The sequence below is a fragment of the Scyliorhinus canicula genome, chromosome 15 (genome assembly GCF_902713615.1).
Source record: "Scyliorhinus canicula chromosome 15, sScyCan1.1, whole genome shotgun sequence".
Classification (NCBI taxonomy): domain Eukaryota; kingdom Metazoa; phylum Chordata; class Chondrichthyes; order Carcharhiniformes; family Scyliorhinidae; genus Scyliorhinus; species Scyliorhinus canicula.
In genome coordinates this window covers 20,315,545-20,336,359 of record NC_052160.1, presented here as the reverse complement: position 1 = coordinate 20,336,359, position 20,815 = coordinate 20,315,545, and the positions used below count along the sequence as shown (strand labels likewise).

The 20,815-nt window shown below is 44.0% G+C and overlaps 1 protein-coding gene across 2 annotated transcripts in view; it reads right to left on the bottom strand.

Moving 5' to 3' along the window:
- Nucleotides 1–1,505: 1,505 nt before the first annotated feature.
- Nucleotides 1,506–20,815, bottom strand: part of pkd1a (polycystic kidney disease 1a) — a 203,514-nt gene continuing 184,204 nt past the window's right edge. For both annotated transcript variants that reach the window (XM_038819565.1, XM_038819566.1), the window contains 9 exons: nt 19,266–19,417; nt 17,199–17,317; nt 15,669–15,822; nt 13,778–13,903; nt 12,266–12,440; nt 11,057–11,344; nt 8,765–8,899; nt 6,965–7,279; nt 1,506–4,871 (listed from right to left, as the gene is read on the bottom strand). In XM_038819565.1, the coding sequence (XP_038675493.1) occupies nt 4,254–4,871; nt 6,965–7,279; nt 8,765–8,899; nt 11,057–11,344; nt 12,266–12,440; nt 13,778–13,903; nt 15,669–15,822; nt 17,199–17,317; nt 19,266–19,417 (2,082 nt within the window). In that variant the 3' untranslated portion in view covers nt 1,506–4,253. The remainder of the gene's footprint in view (nt 4,872–6,964; nt 7,280–8,764; nt 8,900–11,056; nt 11,345–12,265; nt 12,441–13,777; nt 13,904–15,668; nt 15,823–17,198; nt 17,318–19,265; nt 19,418–20,815) is intronic.

Sequence of the window (20,815 nt, the reverse complement as noted above, 5' to 3'; positions counted from 1 at the left end):
CATTTTGAGGAGGGGGCGGGGTGAGGGGGGGGGGGGGGGCCTCGGGAGGTCACAGACATCACAAAGCCGTACTCCCTCATGGGCACTGAACCGGGCTTGGTGATCAGAGCACATTTCCATGGGTTGGACAGTGAAAATAAATTGGGGTGAGGAGGGCATGGCCAGGGCAGAAGACTGGTATTCAGTTCCATTCTGATCCTGTAAAAACTAATGTTGTGCAATTACCTTGTAAAGGAATGAATGTTGTTGTTCTCCACACAATTGGAACACAATTGTCAGTGTATGATTTAATTAAGACTCCACTAAAAGTGAATAAATCGCATTTGAAAACGGTGCTTTGAGTTAATGCAGTCTGTTCTTTGCTGCTGTGTGTTTCCAGTACTTTGCACCACTTTTAGAGATGGCAAAACATTTGTGGTATTTTTGGTGTTGAACTATTGACAATCGCCTTTGCCTCACACTATGCACTGCCTGTTTTCCCATTCTAAGCAGCTATTTTAATCTTTTTTTGATTTGCTCGAGGATCTGGGCTTTGCTAGCTGGGCCAGCATTTATTGCCCATCCCTAGTTGCTCCCTTGAACTGAGTGGCTTGTTGGGCCATTTCAAAGGGCCTTTTAAGAGTCAACCACATTGCTGTGAGCCTGGAGTCACGTGTAGGCCAGGCCAGGTAAAGACGGTATATTTCCTTCCCTAAAGGACATTAGCGAACCAGATGGGCTTTTACAACAATCGCCAAAGTTTTCATTAAACTTTTAATTCCAGGTTTTTATTGAATTCAAACTTCACTATCTGCCATCGTGGGATTCGAACCCAGGTCTCCAGAGAATTACCCTGGATTTCTGGATTATTAGTCCAGTGACAATATCACTGTGCCACTACCTCCCCATGTACATACCAAAGCACTACACAACCAATTAACTATTTTTGATTTGTAAATACTGTTGTAATGTTGGGTACATCAGCAACTACTTTGCTGAGAAAGGTCCAAACGGAGCGATGCCGGTTGTAAAGAGAATGAGCGATGAGGAAAAATTGTGTACATTTGATGCCAACGCTCTAGTGAAACAATTGAAGATAGTGAGATAGGGAGATCTCATTGAGGTGCACATTAACAATTAACTACAGTTTTAAGGTTGCACAAATCCAATCAGATGTTGGAAAACTGAAAAGGAAACAAAATGCTGGAAATACTGGCAGCATCTGTGGAGAGAGAAACAGATTTAACATTTCAGGATCTTTAATCAGAATTGGGAAAGACTACAGGTTAATGCAGAATATCCTTTTAACGTGTGCATAAATTAAAATGTTTAAAAATCCTGCCTGAAAGAGACAGGTGCAACAACTCTGGGGGGGGGGGGGGGGGGGGGGATAAAAAGCTAATACTTTTCTTATTTCAAGATGTATATAGTATCAGTATAGCATTTAGATGTTTGAGAGGTGAAGTTATGCTGTGTTTTCTATTAATTAAAAGAAACATTCAAATCCCGATACACCAACAATGAACTTATTTGATCAGTCAAACCTTTTATTTGACGTTGTCCTTCAGTGCATCATAGATGTTTCTGGCATATTACAATTATTTACACATTTGGTTTAGTCCTAAAATAATACTGTCTACTGATGGTTCAACAAAAATGTATTATCAAACTTCCTCGAGACGATGGCAACTTTCTAAAGCGATAAAGTTGATAAATCAGCTTTGGAGTTCTAATTCCAGGGTCTTAAGCTATTGCATGTCCTACATCTTTAAACATTAGATGCTCATGAAAGAATCTTTTACACCAGAATGTTAACCAAATGCAAAGCGATGCCTCTAAGTCCATGGTTATCTCGGAAATTCTGCAAGGACATTTACACCAGTGAAGAAATTAATCTACTCATTACAGTTCATCTGGTGTTTGCTATTATGGTGGAGCGCACCCCCTTCTCTGGTCAGAAAACACGATGCTCAATGACATGTGGCTGGTAACTATCTTTTCACCAAGAGCTGACATTGCAACAAACACTCCTCGCGAAAAGCTTCCCATTTCTTTTGGATATAGATACCCCGATGAATTGATGCATCAACTTAAGTCTTCCATTATTTCTCTCTTCTGACTGGGTGAACAGGGGATCTCAAATATTCAAATAACTAAATGAGTAACATAATTGAGGTGGCTTTGACACTTGAGTTTGTTCCCTGTTAAATCAGCATTTGGCACTTGAGCACATTATACGCAATGTTATAAACAAAATCAGGACCTTTTTAATCGTTAAAGCTCTTATCAGATCCAGGTATCAGAAATGGGATCAAGAGGCGTCCTTAAAAGAATATCTTCCACACCAACATGCCTATGAAAAACCTTGGGTTTTGAATGCACAGCTAGCCTAAGATCAATTGTGAGATCAGGTGTTAATGCCTATTGTTAGTTTGGATCTAGTAGTATGTCTCCTTTGTGGGGACCATGAATTGAATTCAGCTTGAATTTGAATTGCTTTTTGGAGCAAACAAGCAGATGGGTTCCGGAGCTTGCCCTGTCCACTCTGCACATTGGCTTTGTAACTGAGAAAGGAATAAAACAAAGAAAAAAAAAACTTGACTAGCCTATTCCACGCTCGAACAAAATCCAATGACTACCTCGAGCATTTCAATTTAAAAAACAAAAATGGCTCTTGTTTCAACTAATTTCTGGCAATATTGTGAAGACAGGACTGGAGCTGTTAGTGAGGGGAACAAAATGTGAGAGACTGACGAAAACCTTGGTTTTCTTTTGCCTTTGGTTTCTCTTTGCAGCCAACGTTTCGGTGTCAGGTGCACTACTTCGACCGAGTGCTTTTCAAAGGATTCGAAAAGTCAACAGAAATAATCAAGGGGCTTAAAGTTAACCTTTGTCCCATCTGATTTTTCTTCTGAAGTTAGCTAGTAATAAGGTGTACCTTTATGGGTTATCAAAACTCGCGGTAAGGCACAACAGAGAGAGAGACTAGGGACAAAGATGCGAAAAGAATAATTCTGTAGAAGATGATGGTGGACTCATTCATTGAACATTCAATTATTAGATAGTGACGAATGTGTATCTTAACTCTAAATTCAATCAAATGCTTTCCCACAGTGAGGGCTAAGGTAGTTTAGCACATTCATAGGACGTATCCTATCCACTAATGAGGTGTTAATCAGTTTCACACTGTTGTGCCTCGACTAAAGTAGCAAACACAGCAATGTCATACCATAAGCATCATGTATGTTTGCATCACAAACAGTCATTTCTACATTGTAACCTCTTTGTTGAATGCAGGATCAAGTATCATATTCTAATCTCTTAGTTCACAAATCATAATGTTTACTGCAACAATACCTCCAAGGTGATGAGCAATTTTTACTGTCCAGCATTCTCTTATAATAGTAAGTTAACTCGCTACTAGATTCGGCTATGGGTATAGGTATGTAAATATGTTTGGGATTTATGTGCAATTTATAATATTTAGTCTGTTTCCTAGGTGCAGTGCTGGGACAGTGTTATTTTAATTAAAAGTTCTATTTACAGATCAAAGTCAACACATTGCCATTTTACATTCTGTCGCAGAAATTATCTAGTGAAACTCGAGCAAAAATACTGACTTGTAAAATTACTTGTGTGCTCTGACTTTCTTCGATGATCAACTGAAGGTAACTCAAAGTTAAGTGATTAAAACAGCATATTTTTTTAAATAAGTGCACCTTTTAGTGCATGGCTACAAAAGCAAATTTGTACAATCTCTCCTCCTGAGCTGTCCTCAAATTAAAGTGCTTGTTAATACATAGAAAGTAAACTATTTTCTTTTTTGAAACATCCATCCTTTTTAAGGCGCCTCTGGCGAATAACATGACTTGTGGTGCTCCCTGCGATGCTCCTAGATCAGGGCTTCCCAAACTCTCAAGGGGTGGGGGACCTAGAGAATGTTGCCGGCTATTCTCTGGTGGGCAGTGCCCACTTAATTTTGTCCTGGATTCAAATGGCAATGTTTTCCGCCTCGGTCTTTACAAAACCTTTTGGTAAAACCAAAGCCCATTTATCAGGGAAGCTTGTTGGACTCTGGCAGACTTTGGGTTGTCATTTTTTTAAAGATAGCAATGCCATTTGTTGAATTCCCTCCTGCTTTTGAAAGAAAACTGTAGTCAATTTGCATAGCTACAGATTATGAGCAAGGGCGAGGGATCAATTGGTAGTTCTTCCAAAGTGTTGGCACAGGCAGGAGAGGCTGAAAGTCCTCCTGTGCTGTGTGATACTAACAACTACTCTGTATTCGAATATGTTTGATCATCTGAACTTGTGTGACGCCACTTCTTGTCTGAAATCTTAGACTTTCTTTGAGGTGGCTGAGGCCCTTTCCCTCGGAGGATTTGCATTGTATAGTCTTCAGCTAATGGGATGTTCCCAAGCTGCTGGCCATCCTGAATGCCACTTGTATTAATTGTCCTTGCGTCACCTCGCGAGGTCCATGGGGATGAATGGCGATCGTCACCCCGTCGTCTCCTGCTGACTCTGATCTGGCTATATGCTGCAAATAGCTCTTCAGCCTTTTTGTTAATCTTCCTCTGTTGCATTCTGTCCTGGGCATGCCTCAGTTTGCACTCAATCTGATAGACGTCCTCTGTCACCAAGTTTACCCTGTCGAACTGTTCGAGCAGGGTTTCGAACAGCGGAACTAGGCGGTGGATATTTGTCTCAGCTTGTGTCAATTTGTTTGGGCTGACGAGAGGTAAAGTATCCATTGGAATGGAAACGCTGGAGGTGGAGGATGAGGAAATATCAGAGATGGTGCTGGCGGTGTGGAGACATGTTGATTTGGAGTCTGCAGAAGACCGGGATGGTAAGGAAACCATTCCTTCAAATTTGACTTTGTGGCGGAACTGGAAAAATGAAAAATGAAACTAATTGATGGGTTACACATCAAAGGAAAATAAAGAAAATCCTCAATAGCCTACTCCAGGGACTTGAATTTAATACCCAGTGCAGTACAGAGGGAGTTCTGTCTGATTCACTTTTTTGAGTAAAGTATTAAACCACAGCTGGGTTTACCCTCTGAGACGGTCGAAAAGATCCTTTGGTCCTGTATCAATGAAAGGGGGTGGGTTCCCCTAAAGACCTTCCCGATATGGAGTTCTCAACCAACGTCACTAAAACATATTTTATCGAACCGTTACTGCATTACTGTTATGACAGCTTGCTGTGCACAAAGGGCCTCCTACCTTTCTTCAATTACAACTATGACTGTACTTCAAACCATACCAGTTGTAACAGTGTTATACAAATAGGTATAAAACCCCCTCGGTGTGAACATCCCGATTATCTCATGCTCTTCCTGCCGATATCATTCTGTGATAATTGTCTTAACAAAACAGCTGTAAACCATCCCAAGTAGCCTACAGATGGTGCAGTTGAGGCAGAATAAAAAGCATATTGCAATATATTTGCAGCAGAGAGAAGCCTTCTCTACCCATAAGCATATTGCCAGTGCAGAAAGTGGAATAAAAACCAAAGGTGGAATTCTACCATTTTGAGACTGCAGTATGGTGACAGGCCTCTTCGGCAGCACCTGTCCCATTGACCAGAAAGGTGGCACCCCATGCCCGATTCAGCACTTAGAACCTCAATAATGGTGAGTTCCTCTCCGACTCTCCTGGTGGGCTGACAGCTCATTCGACCGCCTGCCCTCTGCTGATGGGTTTGAAGGTCGAGGTGCCATATCTCTCTCTCTCTCTCTCCCTCCAGCCCACCTGTCTTCACCAGACCTTGTAGGATGTCAGCAACCCAGAGAGGAAGGACCAGCGACTTCAAGAAGAAGTCTATTCCTCGATACAACCATCGTCCCCCTGAGTTTATCACCTGTGAGGTGCCCATGTCTCACTTGGACATCTACCCACAGCCTCTGGAGCGGAATCCACAAAATATCAGCCATGATCTTATTGAATGGCGGAGCAGGTTTGAGGGGCCGGATAGCCTACTCCTGCTCCTAGTTCTTATTCTCCTGGAACAGCAGGAGGCTGGGGTTGAGTATCTCTCACCAGCTGTCCACACATTGACATTGGCAGGAACTGTGGACTGACCAGAAGGGTGGGGAGAGCAGAATCACTTCCTTGGGACGGTTACAGGTTACATAGCTTTCACGTATGAATTCACTGTGTTGTAAAAGTTTGCTTAAAGCCAAGAGAAGTTCCACAGATGCTGCTGCTAATCTTTTGAGACATTCCACAGCAGCCAGTTGTGGGAGCAACGAGTTCTTGCAATGGGACGCAAGATGGTTCTGTGCCAGTCTGGGGAAGGGGGGGGGGGGGGGGGGAAACGGGGACGGATGGACTTTTGCCTCCCTCTCTCACCCTCCTCCCTTCTCAATTCACTGCGATTTCTCCCAAGGTGTGGTTTCACAAATGCCACTTGCCTGATGATCCCACGCTCAAGTGTCCATTTTGTGAGTGTCCCATGCATTTTGAAGACGGAAGGCATCACACCCGACCTACCTCAATCTACCTTTCAGAGGGGCACTGGAAAGCACTGTGGTATTGGATTGCCTTCCCTCCAGGAAAATCCTGGATCAATTGGTAGGACATTACGGTAAGCAACCCGAGAGAAATTGGGGCATTAAATACAGGGTTCGATTTCATTTTCTTTTGAACACTTTGTGCAATAAAAAAATACTGAGTGTGCAGAAAACTGGCGGTCTTGATTGACCATCAAGAATCGGCCAAAGAGGGGAAAGTAGGCTGTTCAGTTTCTAAGTGGATGGAGAAGGGGGGGTGCCATAGTGATAGCCATGTCGGGTGATCAATAGTAGGAGTGCGAATGGCTGTTGCCAACTACATGTCATGTGATAAAATCTCCAAGTTGGCTACCCAGGGAATCTTTTGGCAAAGGCAACTTGCTGGAAGTAGCAGTGACCCGACAAAATGAGATGTTCTATAACCCTATCTTCTGTCAGACAGAGGTTAAAACACCAGATACTTACTTCTTTTGCTTTGCTTATACCGATCCACATCTTCAACCTTTTGACAAATAGCTCCACCAGCTCATAATCTTGTGGTTCAATCGCAGGCCTGTACATCTCCAACTTCATTGCCCTGTAATTTTGAATTAGTACCACAGTAAACAGCCGCAGTACAATCCATATCTCAATGATGATGTAACTGATGTAGTAGATGTAGCAGAAGCTTGGGTTCGTGAAGAGGCACTGCTTGAAACAAATTCCTTTTTCAATCACAGCAAACAGGGAGAGAATGCTGCCTCCGAACGTCTTGAAGTCGTCAAGGTTCGCAGAAAAAACCTGTAACGGAAAGTCAAATGTTCAGACATCATTCTGCCTGTTCCTGGCAACATTAGCGACCCGTGAAACAATTGTTCCTGTTTACTTGGCTGGCACTAGTGCAGTAGTGAGGGAGTGCTGCATTGAAGTGCCGTCTTTTGAATGAGTCCTGGTGTCGCTCCTGCCCCTCACAGATCCCTCGGCCTTTCATTATGTGAATGATTAACATTATTGCAATCCCAGACCAGATTCCAACAGAGACTAGGATACGGGACCGCAACCCCAATATTTTAGATTATTTGTAAGACTGTGCGGAAAGAGTGATTCGCTCTAGGGGTGATTGCATGAAGAAATAGGGCTTTAATATTTTTAAAACAAAACTTTTTTAATGACCATAATATTCTTTAATTCTTTAACCCAAAAAGAACAGCTTACAATTACCCCTTAACCACTACTACTCAATTTGAAAAAAACTGAAAATCGCTTATTGTCACGAGTAGGCTTCAATGAAGTTACTGTGAAAAGCCCCTAGTCACCACATTCCGGCGCCTGTTCGGGGAGGCTGTTACGGGAACAAGAAAAGTAACATACAGCTCAATATATCTTAAAAATCAGCATGGCATAGAGTAATACTTGCTTTATAAAACAGGTTTGGCTCCTGTTAGAATCCCTTCAGCCTCTGACTGAATATCTTCAAAGAGCTGGTTCACCTGGCATGTTTCCGCTTCTTCCTTGTCCCTAGACAAGACTGATCTGCTTTAGATATTGTAACCCTTTTATAACTATGCTACTGTGATGGAATTGTAGACTAAGTGTCAGACAGATCAGAATTCTCTCTCCAAAACTTGACCCCCTGCTCTACCCAGCGATGACATAATTCCCCCAAGCTGAAAAACAAATTAACTTTGCAGATTGAAAGTACATTAGTTCCCCAGGGACTTCCCCCAGCCAAACCACAGTGCATAGCCGAGGCTGAAAACTACATTCCTTTCCTCAATTTCATCTTCTGGTACCTAGAAACTCCCGGGCCTTTACAAAACAAAACTCCTTTTTAAAAACATGACCAGTGCAGTCAAACACACTATAACCCCAAGCTTTTAACCCTTAAATTGTCCCAATATTTAGAAGCCAATATTCCTAAAATCCTCCACTCGTCATAACATGTGTATATAGACTCCCTCTGACTGTGAACGCAATCGCTACATTTGAATTGCTGACCAAATTTTACAGGATAAGAACAATGTTCATCTACATGATGCCTTTAGCATAATAAAACATCAAGATGTTTAAAGGGAACCTGTCTACCAAATTTGGCACCGAGTAACATGAAGAGGTATTGGAGCAAATGCTTGGCCAAAGGTATGGGCACTAAGTAGTAACTTAAAAGAACTGAGTGTGTGGATGGAATGCCAGAGCTTTAGGGCCTTGGCAGCGGTAGGGACAGCTGACAATCATAGCAAGTAACACATTTATATGTGTACCTTACCTCCAGAGTGAAGTACATACCAAATAACCAATCTGTGTGTAGGCAAGAACAAGACCTACTGATGTTGCACCAATCGCCATCAGCTCCTTTGCAGAATTGTACAAGGTCTTCCCGAAGATAGACCACCTCCTGATAAAGCGCAATTGTCGGGCAGCCTAATTTCCCACACAAACCAGCAAAAAATATTGAATGAATTATCCAATTTTATCTGTTCATAACGTTTTATAAACATTTTGAAAGAGAGCTGAAACAGAGACAGGAGTTAGAGGAAGCCGCTCAGCTTCTGGGCACATTCAGTTATTCAATTAGATTGCAATTGATTCAGATCTTCATTCCATTGACCCACTTTGCTTCCATATCCCTTAACACTCTTGCTGAACAAAAATCTATGGATCATGGTTTTGACACTTTCCAACTAACGCTCAGTCTCAACATTTTTTTTAGGGGGGGGGGGGGGGGGTTAGTTCCAAATTTTCACTCCCCTTTGTGTTGGAAAAAGTGCTTCCTGACATCATTCTGGAATGCCCTAGTTCTTTAATGGTTATCCTATTACAATCTTGGATGAGTCCCTGACAGTGGCTAGGATACTAGACAGAAACCCTAATATTTTATTGTAATTTAGTGAGGAAAGAATACCTCGCTCCAGGAGTGATGGAGTGATTTCATGCAAAAATAAGGATACGGTATATTTGAAACAAACCTTATTACTAACACAATATTAAAATATCTTTAACATCGCACAAGAAAATGGCTTGCAATCACCCCTTAAACTGTGCTAATCAATAGAGTGAGACAAATACTCTTAACTGCTATCTTTACTTCCATTCAAACCACGGTACCCATCTCATATCTCAATCCACTTTCAAATATAGTTGGCAGACCCAGGCATTCTTGCTTAAGAGATGTTCTTTGAAACTATGTTAAGAGGTGGACCTGAATCTTGTCAGAACAATGTAGAATCTCTAGCTGAAGTCTTCAGAAACTGTCTTCATAGTTTGACTTTCATATCCAGAACTGCACTGCCTGCTTTTCTGCAAAAATGCCTGAGTACTCTAGCCCCTCCCATTAGTTACATCATCTTACCAACTGAACACAATGTATCAAATTAACTACTGTACAGGAAACCCTTCTTAATCCAAACAAAAATCCATTAGTCCAAGCTTTATCCAATTTTATTTGCGTCACGGTGGCACAGTGGTTAGCATTGCTGCCTCACAGTGCCAGGGACCCTGATTCAATTCCAGCTTCAAGTGACTGAAGGTGTGGAGTTTGCCCTCTCTCTTTCTCTCTGTCTTTATGGGTTTCCTCCAGGTGCTCTGGTTTCCCCCCACAGTCCAAAGATGTGCAGGTTAGGTGGATAAGTCATTCTAAATTGCCCCTTAATGTCCAGGGATGGATGCGCAGGTTAGGTTAAGGGATTATTGGGATAGGGTGGGGAAATACGCTCGGGTTGAGTTCTTTGTCAGAGGGTCGGTGCAGGCTCCATGGGCTGAATGGCTTCCTGCACTGTAGGGATTCTATGATTCTTTTACGATGCTTTAATTGCACCTCTTCCAAACACATAGTTGCCTTTTAATTTAGGACTTTTTAAAAACACCTGACCACAGCAGTCACACACACTAACCCAGGCGCTTAACCCTTACTACACCAAATACATATCTGAAATTCCTACATTCATCACAAGGCCCTCTAGTTGTGGCTCTTCCACCAGAGCATCAGGTAAATGGAATAGCGGGACATGGACTAAACCAGTGAAAGGAAACCTTTGAAAGATGATCTTTGCACAAAGTTAGCAATACTTCTGATCTTGAATGCGCCAACTGAAAGGGTGACTGAACAGAATCAATCGTAACTTTCAAAAGGCAATTGGACATATAGCTGAAGGAAAAGAAGGATTGGTTGTGGGGAATTGCCGGGGAACTAATTGGATAGTTCTGCCAAGCAGCTAGCACAGGCATGATGGGCTGAAGGCCCCCACTTCTGTGCTGTGCCATACTATGATACTTGGAGTGGCCTTCCGGGCAAGCTTGTAGTGATGAAAATTTAAATATTGCGATATTGGGGGAACGGTAGGTGGGGCTATAAGTTAGATCCTAGGATGGATGGTGTAAGGGGAGCTTCCTTCCTCTAGTCTCAAATGGTACTTTGAGAATTCCATGTGCCCAAGCTCACATGTGCCCGGGGTGCAGGAGCTAAAAAAGAGCCCACTTTGTGTTGTACCAGCGAGTTGGATTGTGAAGCTGAGGGTGCTTCGTGTTTGCAACTTTTATGAATGAGCATTAGTTGAAGGCCAAAATTTCTTGGGATCATACCTTAACAGTCAGCAGGAACAGGAGGGCAGCAACCACACAGGTGAATAGATAGCTCAGGTATGCCAGCTGGTAGAAGTTGGTGAAGCAGTCCGGATTGGCAACGTACATTGCCCACTGCCTGTCGCCAATTCTAGCACGCTTCACATGCAGGGCTACACCGCAGATACTGAGAGTGATGATGCACCACTGCAGGTAGTTCCAGAACTGAAGGAAGTAAGCCTTGCCCTCGTGACTGACCAAGACCAATTCGGCAATTGTGAAGTACAGAACAAAGAATGCGAGGAAAATCTGCAAGAGAAGCACACAGTGAAACATTTCTGCAGTTAATAGTCAAAGGACTGAGAGACTAGCAGCTTAGCTTTCAGGTTATGCCTACAGGCTGAATGTCAACTTCACTGTTTAACACTTCCAAGATGAACAGTCGTTCAGAACACATTACATCCAATGAGGAAGGTTTCAGTGTTAAAAGCACTTTAAAGAAGTAACAGTGACAGCAAAGTACTTAACAGTGGCGATTGAAATGTTTGCGACTCCACATCGACACAAGAATGACTGTATTATAACCACTTTTTCAATCTTGGTAACAATACTGCAGCAGCCTATCTGACTTATACTATAGAAGATGGGCCAAGAGACACTTGTAGAAATTAGTTTACACAACTCCAGAAACTTGGGGCTGGATTCTCCGGTCCCCCAGCCACGTGTTTGTTGGGGGCGGGGGGTTTGCTGGTAGTGGGATTCCCTGTTCCTGCCACTTATTATTATTGTCCATGGGATTTCCCATTAAAGCCACCCCATGCACACTGCCGGTGGGAATAGAGAATCCCAAACATCTGGAGGTTTCCAGCATTAGAAGACTGCCTTGTCGCGAGTGGCGCAGCGGTTACCACTGCTGCCTCATGGTGGCGAGGACTCGTGTCCGATCCTGCCCCCGGGTCACTGTCCATATAGAGTTTGCCCATTCTCCCCACGTCCGCGTGGGTCTCACTCCCACAACCCAAAGTCGTGTAGGGTAGGGCTGGTGGATTGACCATGCTAAATTGCCCCTTAATTGGAACAAAAATGAATTGGGTATTTTAAATGAAAAAAAAGAAAACTGCCTTGTCGGTTAGTCTGCAGGGAAAGTATTTACCGTTCCTCTTCAACCTGAATTGCAACAGGACAATTCAACACCACATGACGCGGCTCTTGCAGACAGGAAAGACTTACCATCATGACGAGCAGAAAATCCACTCCGGTACTCAGTCGCAGCAGTGAAAATGGTTTAACATCAATGGTGGTGTATGATCCTCCCGTGAAAGGGAACTCTACGAGAAGGGTGACGACACTGTACAAATCCACGTTTTGGAAATATTGGGTAAACTCGATGAAGATGACCCTGGTCCTAGCAATACAAAATAACAAATCTGTTTGAAACGTACACGTAGCTTCTCTTTATATTTTCTTTCTATTGACCTCATGGAATGCAATTTACAAGATATTGTCGCTGTGAAAAGTAGCCGCAATTTTGAACCCTTTCAATTTTCTCTTGTCTCTGCTGGACAAGGGTCAACATATGTTGGTGACCTCAGCCAGGTTCCGCCTCAGTGAGCCTCAAACGTAAGCTTCAACAAACCAAGTGAGGTCTCCCCAACATGCTTTCCAGCAGGTTCACTACCCAGCGATCAGGAATCATGGCTGACATTCTTTCCAACCTAACTGTAGTGCGCTAAGCCAGCAGTCTCACTCCTGTGGCTTCCTGAGCTCAAAGCTCAATAGATCAGGTATTATGGTGCCATCCATGGCTTAGTGGGAAGCACTCTCATCACAGGAGTGTGAAGGGGTGTGAGTCTAGGTCCCACTTCAGGAACCTGGCCACATAATCAAGGCTGACATTTCAGTGCACTGTCTGTCAGATGAGAAGTTAAAATAATTCCCTCTCGGGTAGGTGAAAAACATTCTCATGATACTAAGTGACGAGGAGCAGAGGAATTTTCTCCCAAAGTCCTGGCCAATATTTATCCCTCACCATCATTTCCTAACGTTGGATAAAATACACTGAAATTTCTATTAGACTTACCTGTTGGCATCACAAGGAGGTGTTTGTGACGATGTTTACACGCAGTTTCCAGTGGAACGTATGAATTTGAATACATTATATACAAATCAATTTTGTGGCACATGATTGGAAATAATTATTAGACGTCCATTTAGTTGTTGGAACATTTACCTCTGAGTTGGAAGCAAGTAGGCCCAAATCCCACTCTAAGAAATGTGCACATATTAAAGCAGCAGAGTCTGTTTCAAAGGGACAATAAACGGAGCTCCCCATCCACTGTTTGAGGGACACGAAAGATCCCATGGTACTATTTAAAGGTACGCAAGAGAGCTCTGCTCACGCCTTGGCAAGCCATCATCACCAGTGACAGGTAATCTCATCTTGCTTCTGGGATCTTGCTCTGCAGAACCATTTACAGAACACACAGCTCAGACGTTGAGATGTTCCGGGGATATAACAATGTGTTTTCTAACTGACTAATAATGAAAGGTTTGACTCTTGGTGCTGCTGTCGGCACAGACACATATGCAGAATTGGGAATATGTTTTGGTTAAAGTGAATCTGATTCTGAACTAGCTTAACCCACACAGTGTTGTTTAAATCATAAAGACTCAGCATCAGAACTGCCAAACATTCAGAATGGGCTTTTATTTCTCAGTAACATTCAGGGTAATGAAACTTACTTTCTGTCCAGCCAATTTCTTTCCTGTAAATTCCACAGCGTGTAATTACTCTGTTCCCACGTCCTGCCAAGTTGCTGTACATATCCACCGCTGTCACACACAGCATTCTGGCCCCAGTACCACACCCTCAGAAGAGAAAAAGACCCATAAATTGTAATAGGCACAGAAATGCTTCAATATGCCAGCATCTTTAACCATCCCTGTTCAGGGACTCATTCCCAATTGACCCACAATGCATATCAGTACAGTCACTATCAGAAACACCCCCCCCCCCCCCAATCTTTGACATCTAACCCAGGTAGTCATTCCACATGTGCCATTGCATGCAATAATGGCAAGCAGGCTCCTTGAGTGGGTCAAGCATCATGGCCAAGTCTGTTCACGTTCTCACCTGGCATGTTACACGTGTGGCCTTCCCTCCTCCCCACCTCTCCCCTGCCACAGCCAATTGTAGAAACCAAACTCCTCAGCTGAGCAAATTCACCATAGACTGGGAGTCAAATCGAGGACCTGCTGTTTGTTTTGTTCAGGGCTACACTCGCACAGTGCCTGTACTCCTAGATTTCTGAATGGAAATATCCTGCCAAACAAAAGCTACTCCATAAAGACCTATCAGAGGGCTGTAAATTCATGGAAGGGTTTAACAGGGCAGGCATGGAGAAGATGTTTTCACATGTGGGGAAGTCCAGAACTAAAGGGCGTAAGTATAAGATACAACCAGTCCTTTAGAAACCCAATGTAGAATTGAGGAGAAATGTCACTTGCCCAAAGAATATGGAACTCGCTAAATAAGGATCTGTTAAGGAGAATAGCATTTAAGGAGTAGCTAAATAAACATGTGAGAGAAAAGAACAGAAGGATAAGAAGTAGAGGTGGGATGGGTTTGGTGTGGAGGGCAAACACGAGTAAACAGGCGAAATGGCCTGTTTTTGAATTGTAAATTCAACATATTCTGTATTGTGATAAGTTAAAGAAGAAAATAGTATGGGGGCTGATGTGACCATCAATTCACTCGAGACACGATTGGAAGTAAACTGTGGTTTTAATAGACTTACAACTGAGCCTGCCTGCGACCAGAAGGACTGAGGGCAGGCTCACACGGCTGCAGCACTTTATACTTCCGGTAGTGGGAGGAGCCGAGGGTGGAGCCCTGTACAAGCTCCTCATCTCCCCCTGTGGGCAGAGCCGCGCAACGGCTCACAGACAGAGCCCACAAGGACACAATACAATACAGTGTGAATTACATTCACCACAGGGGCAATATTAAGTTATCAATAAATATGGGATCACTATGCTCCAAATTGATTTCAATATCCCCCAGAATTGCAACAAACAGGGCTCGTATATAATTTGTGGATTATAAATTTTTGAGGAAATGTTTAGATAGTTGCAGAAATAAAAACAGAAAACTCCGGAAGTACCCAGGTTAGGTAGTGTGCATAGGGAGAGAAACAGAGTTGATGTCTCAGATTGGTGGGCCTTCGCCAGCACAGGTTTGCTGGCTGTTATTCATGTCTGCGCCTGGACTGCGAGAATGGGTGGGCTGTACCTCGGTGAGCAAGAAAATTAAGAGCCGAGACTAATTCTATTCTCATCTGATAGCCGCACAAACCTTCCAGCAGAACAGTGATGGGCAACCTAGGCTGGTGGTTGGGCCACACGAGTGGCCCTCCTTCATCTCAGTGGGCCACGAGATTTGAATGGTAATTGGCTTGCTCAATAACCATGACCCCATGAATAAGACACCAAGACAGGCTGGAGCAAAGCCTCAGGATAACGATGAGGAGGGACTTTCCGCTTCCTCAGTCCAGGCCTAGTGCCTCCACTCCTGCACTCTATACACCATTAAGAACAGATCCCTTGGGCCCACATTCTGGAACACGTTCCTTACCCTGGTAGGTCTGGTGATGAATGTGACCATACATCACTCTGATTTGTAACTGGAATCTTCCAACTCGTCTCGTAATCACTGGTATCGTGAAGGCCGTGATCCTCTAGACATTGCCTAATAATTGGGGATGGCGAAGGTTGCTGAAGACATTGATCTGGTTGGGCATGAGCAAGAAACAGGAAGGAAAATGTAATTAGCTGGGAATGTTTCATGGGAATTGGAAACATTTGTGTTACATTTAAGGTCTGGCCATGTAAATTAACTCAAAACAGAAAGTAGCCTGAGATTTGAAAAGCCCTATTGCAGTTACTGATCTGAAATGTTATATCTTACTGAGTACGGGCCTTTAAAAGGATGTTCTATTCAGTGTCAATATTGTATTGAACCAGAACCACGTTACTTCCAGGCTGGCCAGTCTACGGGATGGAGTTTGCAAGCTGGGGTGAGCTCAATTTGAAGTTGATTTCAACTTTAACAAATCCAGTTGGTTTCCTTTAACATTCGATATTACAAATCTACAAACATATAATCAGCTTAGTGTAGCGTTGGTGCGCAATTAGTAGTAGCACTCTCGTCTGGGTCATAGGTTCAAACCCCACTACAGAGACGGCAAGAGCCCAGTCTGCCTTCTCTGGTGGTTGCACCCATATGACACTATTTCTTAGCAGAGCAATCCGCACTTCCTGGCTACTGATTAATCCCTCAGCAAGATCAAGGGGAGGCGATGGTGCAGTGAAATTGGCACGAGATGGCCGATCCAGGGACTGGCGTAACACTCTGAATCCCACCATGGTGAAATTTGAATCCAATACAAGCTGGAATTAAAAGTGATGACTATGAAACCGTTGTCAATTGTTGTAAAACCCATCTGGTTCACTAATTAATGTTCTTCAGGGAAGGAAATCAGCTGTCCTTACCTGGTCTGGCCTACACGTGACCCAGCAACGTGGCAGACTCTTTCTGAAGTGGGCAGCGCGCCACTAAGTTCAAGGGCAATTAGGGATGGGCAATAAATGCTGCCCTAGCCAACGACACCACATCCAGTGAATGGTTATTCTCACATGACTGTGGGGGTTTCTGTGTGCAAACTGGCATTTCCTTCATTTTAATCGTGACTGTGGGATTCTCTGGTCCTCAGCTGCGTGTTTTTCTGCGGCACGCTGGCCGCTGGCGGCGGGATTCTCTCTTCCCGCGAGATTTTCCATTGAAGTCACCCCACACCCGCAAGGGGGAGGGGGGGGGGGCTGCCGGTGGGAAAACAGAATTCCAACGGCCAGAGAACTCCGGGCAGTATTTCTAAAAATGCTTCAGCGGGCTTTGAGCACTTTGGGGCATTGTGATCATAGAATTTACAGTGCGGAAGAAGACCATTCGGCCCATCGAGCCTGCACCAGCCCTTACAAAGAGCACCCTACTCAAGCCCATGTATCTACCCTTTCCCCGTAACCCCCACTTAACCTCTTGGACACTAAGGGCGGTTTAGCATGATATTGTGCATGGACCTTTAGAAATGCAAGTTCTTTCTTTTACCGTTGTTTACTTTTGAACGAATTTGACGTATTCGTGGACATCCCAACAGCGTCCTGCTCCTATTGTTGTACAGATATGGTAACAGAACCTCGGCCATCCATTCCCAAACCTCCCCTGATCTGAAAGAGAGTGCACTGATTTAGATGAGCTCCAACAGAGAACACGTGTGCGACATTTGAGATTGCAGCAACAAAAACCTCTTCGACCAAGTCGTAAAAAACGTAAGATACAGGCCATTCGGCCCCTTCAAGAATATTCAACCATTCAATTCATCATGGCTGATTTACCGCAAATCCACCTTCCTGCACTATCCCCTTATACTTTAATTTTATGAATCATATATCTGATATTTTGAACAGAAGTCGAACAGCACAATCAGCTAAATTGTATCCGGTTCACATTCCTAGTGACCGCACAAACCCACAAGCCATTTGTAAGCAAGAAGAACTGCAAAAAAAACCTTAATCATGTATGATTAATTGAAATGCTAATTCTACAGATTTTTGTCCCATAACTCGTGTATCTCTCAATTATGAAAACATTAAATGTGAAACTTTGATTAAAATAACGAGATGGACAGGAGGCATGCTTTTAAAATCTGACACGCACAGAAAGTCAAGTATCTTTTAGATCTGCTCTTCATGAAGTAATAACATTATGTCATGACAGAAAAGTAACCTTAATCTATTGCAAACACTCCTCTCCAGTGCTGGTGACTAAACGTAGAGTTTGAGGCCCAGTGCTATTAAGCACCCTGTGAATGCAGTAACGATGTCTGCCAGTTTATTTCCAAAATTAAAGTGTACACAGCAGTTTCCAGCAATCTTCAAACTCTTTTCCTGAGTGATAACTTGGGAGGGGGGGGGGGGGGGGGGGGGGGGGGGGGGTGGTGGATCAGCCATCCACGTTCAGCTTATTCTCTGAAATGTGTGTTAAGGGAGTGAATGGATATAAAATAGGTTCATCTTTCATTGACCCTGTAGTAATTTAGGGTTGCCAACCTCCCCAGATTGCCAGGGAGTCCCCGGGATGGGGGCTGACTGATCGCCTGGGCACTGCCCCTATTGACCTGGGGGATAAGTACATTTGTGTGCATGTTCTGTGTCTGTCAACTCTTGATTTCCATCATGTCCCATCTTGGCATTGCCCAACAACACTCAAGAAGCTGGACATCATCCAGGAAAAAGCAGTTCACTTGATTGGCACCCTTTCCACAAGCATTCACTCCCTCCACCACCGATGCACAGTGGCAGTGATGTGTACCCCACAAGATGTATCGCAGGAACTCACCCAGGCTCCTTGGGCAGTACCTTCCAGACCCGCGCCCACTACCATTCAGCAGGACAGGGACAGCAGATACACAGGAACACCACCACCTGCAAGTTCTCCTCCAAGCCACACGCCATGCTGGCTGGGAAATATATCGGCGTTCCTTTGCTACCATTGTGTCAAAATCCTCGAACTTCCTCCCTAACAGCACTGTTGGTATTCCTACGCCACATGGACTGCAGCGGTTCAAGAAGGCAGCTCACCATCACCTTCTCAATGGCAATTAGAGATGGGCAATAAATGCTGGCCTAGCCAGTGACCCCCATATCCCAAGAATGAATTAAAAGAAAAATTAATTCTCTGATTTCAGTCAGTCAGCCGTTCGTTTCTGCTGTTGGTTTGCCCCATTCTTCTGGCAGAGTCACGACGCTGATGTGATCGAATATCAACTGATCAGAGGTTGGTTGGCAGTGGAGGTCATGTGCAGGAATCTCCAGGAATGCCCCCGACCCCACCAGAGTTGGCAACCCTATTTTCAGCCCAGGCTGCCTGTCAGAAAGTCTGTGCCAGCGCCCGCTGAGAAGGCTCCTCTGTGGAATGGAATTGTCTTCGTCCAGTTCCCTAGTGGATGCAAAACCCTAACAACGCACAGTACCAGGCTTGCCAACTCTTATTGACAAATTCCTGGAGGGTTAGTCACATGACCTCTGATCAGTTGCTGATGTAGAGCAAGGGGTGTGTGCGGCATGTAACGTTTTCAATTATAAATGTCCATTTTAAATCCCAGTTGTGTCTTACCTTTTGATCTTCTGGAATTCCACCCCTTTTCTGGTCCCCAGCAAGCCTTGTGTAATTGAACCACGCAGGAGTCTGCTCTGGGCGTCTCTGAACGAGTCTCCATAATTAATCAACAGGACCACAAGCAGAAACAACATATAGATGATGAAGTTCTGAAGCACAAGAGATGGCAATTCCAGTCAGTTCTGTTTCACATTAACGCCAATACAGAGTTTTTAAAAAAATGGAGATTTGAACACAAGTGAAATCAAGGGAACAGGACGAGGCAATCGCCGAACTGGCAGTAAAATCTAAACTGGATAAGCCGACATTCTGTCAAAACAATTATCGGTGTTTGTACTTGGATTTATTCTTTTTTTCTTTTGAAACTCAATACCTTGGTTTAGAGCTTGTTGGAAAATTAATATAGTTGCGACCAAAGTCTGACTATGTAATCCACTGGCTACTTAACTCTGAGTATCCTGTAGGATTTGTAACTGCTTTCGTATCGTTCGTTCCCTCTCTCGCACTTCACTGTTAAATCAATGAAGTGAGCCAGCCAAGGGCCTTTGCTCTGAGGGCAAGAATCCTGCAAAAATTGCCCTCTGTTGTTTGTCGAGCATTTTACTTATGTCTCAGGCACAACATGCTGTTCCTCATGCCTCAGGAAGGAGTCAATAATAGCCCAGGGCACCGATTATTACTTATGCACATAAATAGATCCCTTGCTTAAAAAGGAAGCAGCCCACTAATAATGATGGAAAGAGGGATATTATTTTCCTCCACTTTGTTAGAGCCACATTCGTGCTAGTCCAGGGTGTTTCCCCTTGTGAGACAGACTAGAACTAGGGGGACATGGTTCAAAAAATAAGGGGTCCTTCATTTATGTGGAATGAGAAGAATTCTTTCCGTTGAGGGTCGTGAGTCTTTGGAACACTCTTTCCCCTGAGGGTGGTGCGGACAGGGTCATCGAATATTTCGAAGGCAGAGGTTGATAGATTCTTGACTCACAAGGGTGTCAAAGATTATTGGGGGGTAGGCAGAGGTCCCAATCAGGTCAGCCAGGATCTTATTGAATATTGGAGCAGGCAGGAGGGGTCAAATGGCCTATTGCTTCAAATTTGTATGTGTGTACGTATGGAACAGGACAGGGAGGAGTGGGGGGGACTGAGAGAGGAAGCAGTTATAGCAGGAAGTGAGGGAGAGGGAGGAACGTTACAGCAGGAAGTGAGGGAGAGGGAGGAACGTTACAGCAGGAAGTGAGGGAGAGGGAGGAACGTTACAGCAGGAAGTAAGGGAGAGGGAGGAACGTTACAGCAGGAAGTGAGGGAGAGGGAGGAAAGCTGTAGCAGGAAGTGAGGGAGAGGGAGGAAGGTTACTGCAGGAAGTGAGGGAGAGGGAGGAAGGTTACTGCAGGAAGAGAGGGAGAGAGAGGAAAGCTATAGCAGGAAGTGAGGGAGAGGGAGGGAATGCACAGCAGGAAGTGAGGGAGAAGGAAGAAAGTTACAGCAGGAAGAGAGGGAGAGAGGAAAGTTACAGCAAGACGTGAGGACAGAAGGGAAAGTTACAGC